The 12,305-nt window shown below is 40.7% G+C and overlaps 1 protein-coding gene across 1 annotated transcript; it reads right to left on the bottom strand.

Moving 5' to 3' along the window:
* Positions 1-370: 370 nt before the first annotated feature.
* On the bottom strand, positions 371-10,679 carry LOC110495435 (insulin-like growth factor-binding protein 5). The gene is made up of 4 exons (XM_021570672.3): positions 9,638-10,679; positions 3,797-3,999; positions 3,564-3,683; positions 371-2,281 (listed from the first exon to the last, which is right to left on the bottom strand). The coding sequence occupies exons 1-4, from the start codon at positions 9,969-9,971 to the stop codon at positions 2,144-2,146; spliced, it is 795 nt and encodes a 264-aa protein (XP_021426347.1). The 5' UTR covers positions 9,972-10,679; the 3' UTR covers positions 371-2,143.
* Between the last annotated feature and the right edge of the window lie 1,626 nt (positions 10,680-12,305).

Here is a 12,305-nt window from a genome sequence, read left to right as displayed (position 1 = left end):
ACGGTACAACCCATTTCATGGTACAACCCATTTCATGGTACAACCCAGTTCAAAGCTAAACCCACATTGATTGCCTATGTTCAGGTGTTTCATGGCAGTTGGCAGACACTGCTTTGTATGTATGGAAATTCTTCTACGTTTCTTTACGTGGTATGGTAGCTATGGTAACTGGATCTTCTGGTAGACAATCGTTTGAAGCCAGCAGCAGGTGAGTAGGGAACTTGCATTAAGGCTTACAAATAGCCTTGCAAAATTCCGGTAACTTTCCCCAAAATTGGCAGGTTTGCCAGAAATCCTCGTTGGAGGAAAGTTACCGGAATTTTGCAACCCTACTTCCACAGCATAGAGCAAACAAAAGACAGAACAAACCTTCCCATACATCAATACATAACTTTATTTAAATAAATGCTTTGTCGTTACAAAAAAGACAAGGTTAAAGTATATCAATTACACAGTGAATAAATATGACATATTTGTAATATTCACATGGATTTGTTAGTAACACTTCACTTAAAGCCAACAGGTGTATTGCGTTGTAAGAATTGTCATAAGCATGTATGACCCTGTTATAATGTCTTACCATCGTCTCTGATGGACCCTGACTAAACAGCTATTTTCAGCCTGTTAAAAAATTGCAGCAAAGAAGCATTGTACCGTTTGGCTTTGAGTAAACTGTTACCTATTTGTTTGCTGCATGTTTTTTTTATCACGAATATGGAATGTTTGAGATTTCATGGTCTTTCATACAAGCAAGCTTAAGACTGAGTTGAGAAAGCTTTCCAAGTCTCCTATGCATTCTAGTGGCAGGCATAGGCTGTACACACAGCCCCTGTCAAAGCTATCGGCATGTTACCATACCCTGAAAAAAGGGATGTCTATTTCAAGGAATGTCAACAAAATATCTGGCAAATGTTTTGAGCTTCAATAAAATCAGTTGACGTCTGATTTAACATCATGTTCACACACGGGACGTAGGATCAAGAAGTATCATCACGGCCTTATATCGTGGAGACTTATATCTTCACACTCGTCAACTCATGGGTCTCGGGCAACCAATCTCCACATCCACATACTGCTAAAATGTCCTCGTTCAATGACAAGGCCTGATAATCTGGATGTAAATCTGGATTCAAAGTCATGAGAGAGAGAGAAGGCACTGAGATTTCCATAGAAACCCAAAGAGCCACACCTTTCCAGGGGTCATATAGTAGAGTCCTAGACTGTGTTGTGGTCAGACAGGAGGCTATGAGAAGTCAATAGAAACGCTGTGCAGCATTTGCATGCGATTTGAGCCTGTGTTGGACTTTTCAAAGCACCTGTACTTTCTTGGCTGTCGTTTATAAACGACAAAACAAGCAAATGACTGTCATGATGTGTTTTTGAGGTGATCTTTTTTTTAATATCATACAGACTACTAAAGGAGAAAGTATAGGAGGCACACACACACACACACACACATAGTCATTTCATACAGTCACCCCATGAAACTATATTGAGACATCCATCAGAAGTAGCAGTTGATGGGTTTATTAAGATAGCTACTGTAACTACTCTGTAACAACCTACTGTATACGAGCAGTTCCTAGTTCTTAAGACCCTCAACTCAGAACAATCTGGGAGACAAAGTGGAAGAAAGGCAGGACTGAAAAAAGCTCATCTCATCGCACTCAGAAAGACATATAAGGACATAGACCCAAACTCAGACAATAAAGTACTTTCAGTCGCTGAGGTTCTCTTGTAGGGAAGTGCTCTGAAGGGACAAACATTTGGACCAAGGGAACAGAGTTACGTTTAAATACGACCCCAGATTACTGTGCTCCCCAGTAAAGAGTTCCTGTCAACATCACGATAACAACATAGGTGAAAAAGATTAGCTTTACTCTTTAGCCTTAAAATTTTGTTTAAACAGAATCTAATATAATTTAAATCAGAGAACATTGTTATATGTGCTTCAAAGGGAGGTTATAGGTCATCTCAGTATAGGTAGATGTGTAGTTTAAAACCATGTGTATGTACTGTATCTGTGCTCTGCTTTCCTGATTTGATTGGCTTTTGCATATTTTGCATGTACATGTGATTTGCAGGAGTAGGGGTAAAGGGAGGCGGGCCTTGGCTCATGTCAGGTGACCAAATTGGCCATCTCTCATTCGTTTTTGTTGCTGTTGCTCTCCGGGTCTTTGCACTGGATGTCAACTCCACTGTAGTCCGTGCCAGGGAGCTGCACGCCAAAACGGTCCACACACCAACAGATCCCCCGCTTCCGCCCACGTGATGGTTTACACTGCAGGAGGAGAGGAAATAGCAGGGAATAAGATGCAATACAATTAAATGAAATAGAATAGGATAGAATAGAATAGGATATAATAGAAAAGGATAGAATAGAATAGGTGTCACGTCCTGACGATGGAGAGCCTTTTTATTCTCTATTTTGGTTAGGTCAGGGTGTGACTAGGGTGGGTGATCTAGTGTGTTTATATCTATGTTGGCCTGGTATGGTTCCCAGTCAGAGGCAGCTGTTTATCGTTGTCTCTGATTGGGGATCATATTTAGGCAGCCATTTCCCCATTGTGGTTTGTGGTATCTTGTTTTTATGTTGATGCCTGTGAGCTCTACAGAACGGCACGTTTCGTTGCTCTTTATTGGTTTTGTGAGTTTCATTTAATAAAAATGTGGAACTCTACATCCCGCCTTGGTCCGTTAATTCATTAGACGATCGTGACAATAGGATAGAATCGGATACAATAGAATAGAATAGGATAGAATAGAACAGGAAAGAATCTGATACAATAGAATAGAATAGAATATGATAGAATAGGATAGAATAGGTGTCACGACTTCCACGGCTCCTCTCCTTGTTCGGGCGGCATTCGTCGGTCGACGTCACAGGCTTTCTAGCCATCGCCGCTCCATTTTTCATTTATCCATTTGTTTTGTCTTGTTCCCTGCACACCTGGTTTTCATTCCCCAATCACACTACATGTATTTATTCCTCTCTTCCCCCTCATGTCTTTGTGTGAGATTGTTTTGTGTTACGTGTCTATTTTGATGCACTATACTGTTATGCATTTATTCCGTGTTTTATTTTCACGAGGTATGTTCATTTGTTTGAACATAATTATTGTGACTGTTTGCGCATTTTGCACTTTTGCCAATTGGCTGGAGGTTTCGATGCAGTGTCCATCTGTTGGTTTCTCCTGCCTAAATAAAGTGTGCGCCTGTTCACAACTCTCTGCTCTCCTGCACCTGACTCCACTCCCAGTACGCACGCCATTGACAATAGGATAGAATAGAACAGGATAGAATAGGATAGGATATAATAGTATGGAATAATAGAATGGAATAAGATAGAATAGGATCAAATGAATAGAATATGATAGAATAGAAGAGGATACAATAGTATAGGATATAATAGGATCAAATGAATAGAAAATTATAGGATAGAATAGGATATGATATATAATAGTATAAGATAGAATGGAATAAGATAGAATAGGATCAAATGAATAGAATATGATAGAATAGAATAGGATACAATAGTATAGAATAGAATAGTCCATGGGTACCTGCTTGTGCTTGAAGAATCCCTTCTTGTCACAGTTGGGAAGGTATAGGGACAGAGCTAGGACTCTAGATGTGTTTTTCATCCTCTGAATGATCCCGTCCAGCTTTCTCCTGCAGGGTCCCTACACACATACTTAGTTTAGTCATAGTTTAGGGCAAGAATGGTGTGTGTGTGCGCGTGTGTGTGTGTCTGTGTGTTTGTCTCTCGTATACACTGTTTATATGTTCAACTTACAAACTCAGGCTGCAGTTTGTCCAGGGCGAGGGTTGAGTAGTCAAGGCTGCTGACAGAGTGGAGCTTGGCCTGCTGTCTCTTGCGGTCTTTAGCCTGTCTCATGGCCTGAGCCTTGCGGCTGCTGATGTGGTCTCTGCCCCCGTAAAGAGGCACCTTGGCCTGGGGCAGCAGGGACTCTGGAACCTCTGCTAACATAGCTTCGTCTGGTCACAGTAGTGGAGAGGGTAGCAAGTTTTAAGTTCCTCGGCATACACATCACAGACAAACTGAATTGGTCCACTCACACAGACAGCATCGTGAAGAAGGCGCAGCAGCGCCTCTTCAACCTCAGGAGGCTGAAGAAATTCGGCTTGTCACCAAAAGCACTCACAAACTTCTACAGATGCACAATCGAGAGCATCCTGGCGGGCTGTATGGTATGGTATGGCAACTGCACCACCCTCAACCGTAAGGCTCTCCAGAGGGTAGTGAGGTCTGCACAACGCATCACCGGGGGCAAACTACCTGCCCTCCAGGACACCTACACCACCCGATGTCACAGGAAGGCCATAAAGATCATCAAGGACATCAACCACCCGAGCCACTGCCTGTTCACCCCGCTATCATCCAGAAGGCGAGGTCAGTACAGGTGCATCAAAGCTGGGACCGATAGACTGAAAAACAGCTTCTATCTCAAGGCCATCAGACTGTTAAACAGCCACCACTAACACTGAGTGGCTGCTGCCAACACACTGACACTGACTCAACTCCAGCCACTTTAATAATGGGAATTGATGGGAAATGATGTAAATATATCACTAGCCACTTTAGACAATGCTACCTTTATATAATGTTACTTACCCTACATTATTCATCTCATATGCATACGTATATACTGTACTCTATATCATCGACTGTATCCTTATGTAATACATGTATCACTAGCCACTTTAAACTATGCCACTTTGTTTACATACTCATCTCATTTGTACATACTGTACTCGATACCATCTACTGTATCTTGCCTATACTGCTCTGTACCATCACTCATTCATATATCCTTATGTACATATTCTTTATCCCCTTACACTGTGTACAAGACAGTAGTTTTGGAATTGTTAGTTAGATTACTTGTTATTACTGCATTGTCGGAACTAGAAGCACAAGCATTTCGCTACACTCGCATTAACATCTGCTAACCATGTGTATGTGACAAATAAAATTTGATTTGATTTGATTTGATTTGAGAATAACCGTCTGAGGAGACAGAGAGTCAGAGAGGATGATGATGGTGGTGAGGAAGAGGAGCAGGAGGAGGAGGAAGCAGAGGAGGAGGAGGTGAAGGGGAGGAGGAAAAAGAGGAGGAAGATGAGGGGGAGGGGGAGGAGGGCGAGGAAGTAGGAAGAGTGGGATACTGTCAAGGTCTTCCACATCGGTGCAGATGAAGGAAAAGAGTTGAAAAGAGGCAGTGGGTTTAGACAGAGCCACTCCTAACACTGGAGGGAGACCTTGAGGTTTTCCCAATCAAGAAATCTCCAGCTGACTCATACAATGTGTGCCTACTTCTCACATGGTCAGTCAGTGGTTAAGGGAGTTATTCGCCACGGTCCATTTACAAGCATTTCTCCATTCTCTTAATCTGATCCTCTTCTCTCTTTCCCTCACTCATTGAAGGAAAAAGTACCCAACTGTCATACAGTTGTAAAAGTAAAGATACCTTAACAGAAAATGACTTAAGTAAAATTGACCCAGTAAAATACTACTTGAGTAAAAGTCTAAAAGTATTTGGTTTCAAAAGTAAAACTGTAAATTGTTTCAATTTCCATATATTAAGCCAGACGGCACCATTTGCATTTGTATTTCTTCATGTATGGATAGCCAGGGGCCAGGGGCCAGGGGCCGGCGGCCAGGGGCCAGGGGCCGGCGGCCAGGGGCCAGGGGCCGGCGGCCAGGGGGCCAGGGGCCAGGGGCCAGGGGGCCAGGGGCCGGCGGCCAGGGGCCGGCGGCCAGGGGCCGGGGGCCGGGGGCCAGGGGCCAGGGGCCGGCGGCCAGGGGCCAGGGGCCGGCGGCCAGGGGCCAGGGGCCGGCGGCCAGGGGCCAGGGTCACACTCCAACACTCAGACATAATTTGCAAACAAAGCATGTGTGTTTAGTGAGTCCGCCAGATCAGAGGCAGTAGGGATGACAAGGGATGTTCTCTTGAGAAGTGAGTGAATTGAAATGGTGGAAAAAGTACCCAACTGTCATACTTGAGTAAAAGTAAAGATACCTTAATAGAAAATGACTCAAGTAAACGTAAAAGTCACCCAGTAAAATTCTCCTTGAGTAAAAATCTAAAAGTATTTGGTTTCAAATATACTTAAGTATCAAAAATAAAAGTATAAATAATTTCAAATTCCTTATATTAAGCAAAGCAGATTGCACCATTTAAAAAAAAAAAATGTATTTACAGAAAGCCAGGGTCACACTTCAACACTCAGACATCATTTGCAAACAAAGTATGTGTGTTTAGTGAGTCCTCCAGATCAGAGGCAGTAGAGATGACCAGGGATGTTCTCTTGATAAGTGCGTGAATTGGACTATTTTCCTGTCCTGCTAAGCACTCCAAATGTAACGACTTCCTTTGGGTGTCAAGGAAAAGGTATGCAGTGAAAAGGACATTATTTTCTGAAGGAATGTAGTGAAGTAAAGGTAAAAGTAGTCAAAAATAGCAATAGTAAAGTAAAGTACAAATGCCCCAAAAAACGACTTAAGTAGTACTTAATACTGTATGTATACAAGATTTGTACTGCAGTTGTACACTGGAGTTGTTGCATGCGAGGTGGAGATTTCCTTTTGCAGAGTCCCTGGCTTGTAGCTGGAGCTAAGAGGGAGCTAAATGTAAACTGTGACATAGCTGGATTAGGGCCAAGAGAGTGGTGTGGTCTATTATGTCAATGCAACATACCTCTCAAGTCAATGCTTGGCACATGCAATGGAAGACATGACTTTTAAACTGGGTCATCCAATGAACATACAGCATTCTACACCTCTCTCTCTCTCTCTCTCTCTCTCTCTCTCACTCTCTCGCTCTCTCTCACTCTCTCTCTCTCTCTCTCTCACTCTCTCTCACTCACTCTATCTCTCTCTCTCTCATTCTCCTCCCCTATCTTCCTTTCTCCTCTCTCTCTACCCCTTGCCTGTGAATGACAAATGCGAACAGCTCCTATAAAACTGGCAAGAATCCCTGGGTCTTGCCAAATCCAAATGTCCACATCTCTACATGCATATTTCAGCAACCCACTTCATCTGCCATAAAGATATCAACACTGACTAAAGATAGACCATTTGCAGCAGGGACAGATCTATAAGCATAAGGAATGTTTCATTACAACAAAGTTATGAGTTATATAATACATAAGAGTTATAACAGTTACATATTATAGAAGAGTTATGAGTTATATATTATATAAGAGTGATAAGAGATAAATATTATATAAGAGTTATAAAAGTAATATATTACATTAGAGTTATAAGAGTTACATATTATATAAGAGGTATAAGACATATATAATATATAAGAGTTATAAGAGTTCCATATTATATAAGAGTTATATATTATATAAGATTTATAAGAGTTATATGTTATATAAGAGCTATATAATATATAAGATTTAACTGTACTGTATTTAACAATATGTATGTATATATGACTAGTGTGTAAATAGTATTGTGTTGTTGCTTGGTGTCTTTCCTATAACAGAAGATATTACATTAAATTCATAATTCAAAAATACAAATAAAATAAGAGTTATATAATATATAAGAGTTATAAGAGTTATAAGAGTTCTATATTATATAAGAGTTGTGTATTATATAAGTTATAAGAGTTATATAATATATAAGAGTTACAAGAGTTATATAATATATGAGAGTTGTATGATAGTTGTAAGAGTTACATAAAATATAAGATTTATAAGAGTTTTATATAATATAAGAGATAGAGTAGTTATATATTATATAAGAGTTATGAGTTAAATTTGATATAACTTTTTATTTTATTTTATGAGAGTGATACGAGTTGTATAATATATATGAGTTATATTTTATATGAGAGTTATAAGAGTTATATAATATATAAGAGTTATACGAGTTATATATTATATAAGAGTTATAAGAGCTATATATTACATAAGAGTTATATAATATACAAGCGTTATAAGAGTTATATATTATATAAGAGTAATAAGAGTTATATATTTTATATCAGAGTTATAAGAGTTATATATTATGTAATAGTTATAAGAGCTATATATTATATAAGAGTTATACAAATTATATAATATATAAGAGTTATAAGAGTTATATATTTTATATCAGAGTTATAAGAGTTATATATTATGTAATAGTTATAAGAGCTATATATTATATAAGAGTTATAAAAATTATATAATATATAAGAGTTATAAGAGTTATATATGAGAGTTGTATGATAGTTGTAAGAGTTACATAAAATATAAGATTTATAAGAGTTTTATATTATATAAGAGATAGAGTAGTTAAATATTATATAAGAGTTATGAGTTAAATATGATTAAATATTTTATTTTATTTTATTTGAATGTAATATCTTCTGTTGTTCTTGTCTATTACTGTTCTTTACTTTGTCATGTCCTTGTATGTTTCATTTGGACTCAAGGAAAGTAGGAGGTTCCCGGCACCCTTCCTAGATTATTCTCAGAAAAGAGAATTCCCTCTTCTGTCCACCGGTTCCGCTGACACTATTTCTCTCCCGAGGCTGGCGCGTAGGCAGCATAGCCCAGTCAGTGAATAAAACCCATTCAGGTCCTCACTTCCTAATCTGGCCCTCTCTAATCTTGCCAGTGCTGCTGACTGAGGGATTCAGTGGGTTATGATGTATTTCCTGATCTGGGCGAATTTGATGCTCTCGAAATGCCACAGATTTAGTTGTAACGAAAATAATACTTATACCCTTCCTCTCTCTTTCTACCTTCCACTTCCTCTGTCAATCTCTCTCCCTCTGTATCTGTCTATCTCTCTGTATCCCTCTTGACCCCCCCCCCTCTCTCTCTCTCTCTCTCTTTCTCTCTCTCTCTCTCCCTCTCTCTCTGTCTGTCTCACTCTGTCTTCATCTCTCTACCTCTTTACCGCTCTCTCTCTCTCTCTCTCTCTGTCTGTCTTGCTCTGTCTTCATCTCTTTCTCTCTTTCCTCCCCCTTGCCCTCTGTCCTCTCTAAATTCTCACACCCTGCAGGAAATGAGAAGAGGTAGTACATCTTACCAAGCAGGAGGCTGGCAGTCAGAGAGGCACGCTTGGCTAACATTCTGCATTCAGACACAGTGACTGTCCTTCAAATGGCCCTCTAAAGAGCTCAGGAGGCTCTAAAATGTTTGTAATCTTCTTCACCTTGTTTCATGTACCAGGCACTAGGTCACTCATGCCAAGATGATGCCCTTGAAAACCCCTGATTTTCATCTCTCAACTGTGTGTTATCAATCAAACAATCTTGGCAATACATGTGGTGGATTTGGAATACACTATGTTTTTGTGTGTGTGTGTGTGTGTGTGTGTGTGTGTGTGTGTGTGTGTGTGTGTGTGTGTGTGTGTGTGTGTGTGTGTGTGTGTGTGTGTGTGTGTGTGTGAGTGTGTGTGTGTGTGTGTGTGTGTGTGTGTGTGTGTGTGTGTGTGTGTGTGTGTGTGTGTGTGTGTGTGTGTGTGCGTGAGTGTGTGTGTCCATGTCTAACAAATGGGATAATCTGCCGATATAGTTCCAATAAAGATATGTGTGTCTACATATTGAACATTTTAAAGAAATACAAATGGTAAAATATGATAAATCCGTAAATGAAGACTCATATTTACCCCTGCCTGGATGCAGCGGCTTGTATATCTTCTCGTTGGCGCACACTCCTCTCCCGTGGAGGAGCGCGTGCAGCGGTTTCTCCTCCCCGCTCTTCGGCAGGCATCGGAGCCCGTGCGTGCAAGTCCCCGTGTACACCCCGCAAGACTGTCCCTCCGGGAGCGCGCAAGTCAGGCAGCAACCACAGCCAGGCTCCTTCACCAGCTGGCATCCCACCGGCACTGGCGGACACATCGACATAACCTTCTGGTCACACGGTTCGCACGGTACGAACGAGCCCAAACAACCCGACTCGCTTAGGAGAAGCGTTGCCAGGAGTGAAAAACTAACCAGCATATTGTTTCAAATTAAAATGATTACAAACATAAAACAACTATAATCAACTACTATGTGTACTGCATGGAACGCTTGCAATGCTTTCGATCATTGGGGTTTTGGGGCAAAGGTCCTTGAAAGAGTCACCATCCACAGGTGGCCACTGCCTGAGTGCGTAAAAGTCCCTGAATCACTGTGTCAGATGCTAAGGTTCCACCCTTCACCCGGGCGAAGTGTCTGCGTTGTCTTTATTGTGTCAAATGTCCAATTATATTCGAGTTTAGATTGTCCACCGAGTAATAACCCGAGTCTTCTCCTTTTGGGCTTTCAAATGTCGTTTTACGCATGCACATCAATTGTCTCCAAATGAAGAAGAAAAAAAGCAAGGATTGTCTTGTAGAAGAACCAATCTCTGTAGGCTGTCCTCCCCGCACGTTTTCTGCGCATACAGTATAATATGTGGCTTTGAGCTTGCCTTTTTAAAAACTGCCAGAGGCGAATCCTGTAACGATGGCTATATGTCAAACGACGTTGATGGGGGAGGGCGCACTTGTCAACTCCGTGCGGTGCTGTTGATTGTACAGGGCGGGTCCTGGCAAGTCCCCTGACTTCTACCGCTGGGTACAAGGCGATGTTGAGGGCAAATAAATAAAACCAACTGACTCGGACCACAATGTTTTGGGGAGGATCTGCATGTGCTGGATGACCCCTGCATATATCATGGACATTGACAGGGAATAAATAGGCCTATCTATTTGTAGGCTACAATTTCTCATTGAAATACACTATTCTGGTGTATTTTCTGGTGTTTTTTTTTGTAATCAGGTGGGAAGGTGTTTTTAAAAATGAATAAAGTAACACTAGTGATCCAGCCTTGAGTTGTATGGACTGATTTTAGGACCAGTGGACTAGACTGTGTCTACATTACACACGTTATCTTGGCCAGGTCGCAGTTGCAAATGAGAACTTGTTCTCAACTAGCCTACCTGGTTAAATAAAGGTGAGATAAATAAAATAAAGTTATTTGCCTCAAAGCAACATCTGCAACTCTTTGAGGAGATAAAAAGTTGACCAACTGAGGTTAAATATTTGGCAGATGATGTTAGCCCCACCTCTGCAACATGTTTCCTGGAAGCTCTCCCAGCTACACTGGGGTCACTGTGAGCTGTGGTTGTCTGTAATATGACAGCATGTGGTCAAGATAAGCCTATGGTCAGTATAGTTCGCCAAGGTCGATGAGACCTTCAGTATAGTTCACCAAGGTCGATGTGACCTTGATTTGCCAATGTCAGATAATAACAAGTAGACAAGAGTGTACTTCAGCCAGAAGATGCCATGGCATCTTACTGTGTAATATTTGTAACATTGCCTGTGAGTGGTGTGTGGTGTCTGTGTGTGTGTGTGTGTGTGTGTGTGTGTGTGTGTGTGTGTGTGTGTGTGTGTGTGTGTGTGTGTGTGCGTGATGTTGCCAAATTTAATCTCCGGTCCTTTCAGCTCCAGGTAATATTAACCCATTCTCTGCTTGCTTTCTTTCTCTCTTTCTCTTTTTCTTTATCTCTTTCTTTCTCTCTTTCTCTCTTTCTTTCTCTCATTCTTTCGCTCTTTCTTTCATTCGTTTTATCTCTCGCTATCTTTCATTCTCTTTCTCTGTCTTTCTTTCTCTCTTTGTTTCAATTCAATTCAATTCAAGGGCTTTATTGGCATGGGAAACATGTGTTAACATTGCCAAAGCAAGTGAGGTAGATAATATATAAAGTGAATATATAAAGTGAAATAAACAATAAAAATGAACAGTAAACATGACACATACAGAAGTTTCAAAACTATAAAGACATTACAAATGTCATATTATAGATATATTTACAGTGTTTTAACAATGTACAAATGGTAAAGGACACAAGATAAGATAAATAAGCATAAATATGGGTTGTATTTACAATGGTGTGTGTTCTTCACTGGTTGCTCTTTTCTTGTGGCAACAGGTCACAAATCTTGCTGCTGTGATGGCACACTGTGGAATTTCACCCAGTAGATATGGGAGTTTATCAACATTTTATTTGTTTTCAAATTCTTTGTGGATCTGTGTAATCTGAGGGAAATATGTCTCTCTAATATGGTCATACATTGGGCAGGAGGTTAGGAAGTGCAGCTCAGTTTCCACCTCATTTTTTGGGCAGTGAGCCATGTCTGCCTACGGCGGCCTTTCTCAATAGCAAGGCTATGCTCACTGAGTCTGTACATAGTCAAAGCTTTCCTTAATTTTGGGTCAGTCACAGTGGTCAGGTATTCTGCCGCTGTGTACTCTCTGTGTAGGGCCAAATAGCATTCTAGTTTGCTCTGTTTTTTTGTTGATTC

This window comes from Oncorhynchus mykiss, chromosome 18 (assembly GCF_057628025.1).
Source record: "Oncorhynchus mykiss isolate SJ-2025 chromosome 18, ASM5762802v1, whole genome shotgun sequence".
In the NCBI taxonomy this organism is placed as follows: domain Eukaryota; kingdom Metazoa; phylum Chordata; class Actinopteri; order Salmoniformes; family Salmonidae; genus Oncorhynchus; species Oncorhynchus mykiss.
Note: the sequence above shows the minus strand (reverse complement) of the source record. Positions and strands in the feature narration are given on the sequence as shown.

Bases quoted from the DNA above. Each gene is read 5' to 3' on its own strand.
- LOC110495435 (XM_021570672.3), bottom strand. From the start codon at position 9,971: ATGCTGGTTAGTTTTTCACTCCTGGCAACGCTTCTCCTAAGCGAGTCG. The intron at 3,684-3,796 runs GTAAGTTGAACA...GTATGTGTGTAG, and splicing joins ACAAACTGCAGCCTGAGTTT to GGACCCTGCAGGAGAAAGCT. The intron at 2,282-3,563 runs GTACCCATGGAC...CTCCTCCTGCAG, and splicing joins GATTCTTCAAGCACAAGCAG to TGTAAACCATCACGTGGGCG.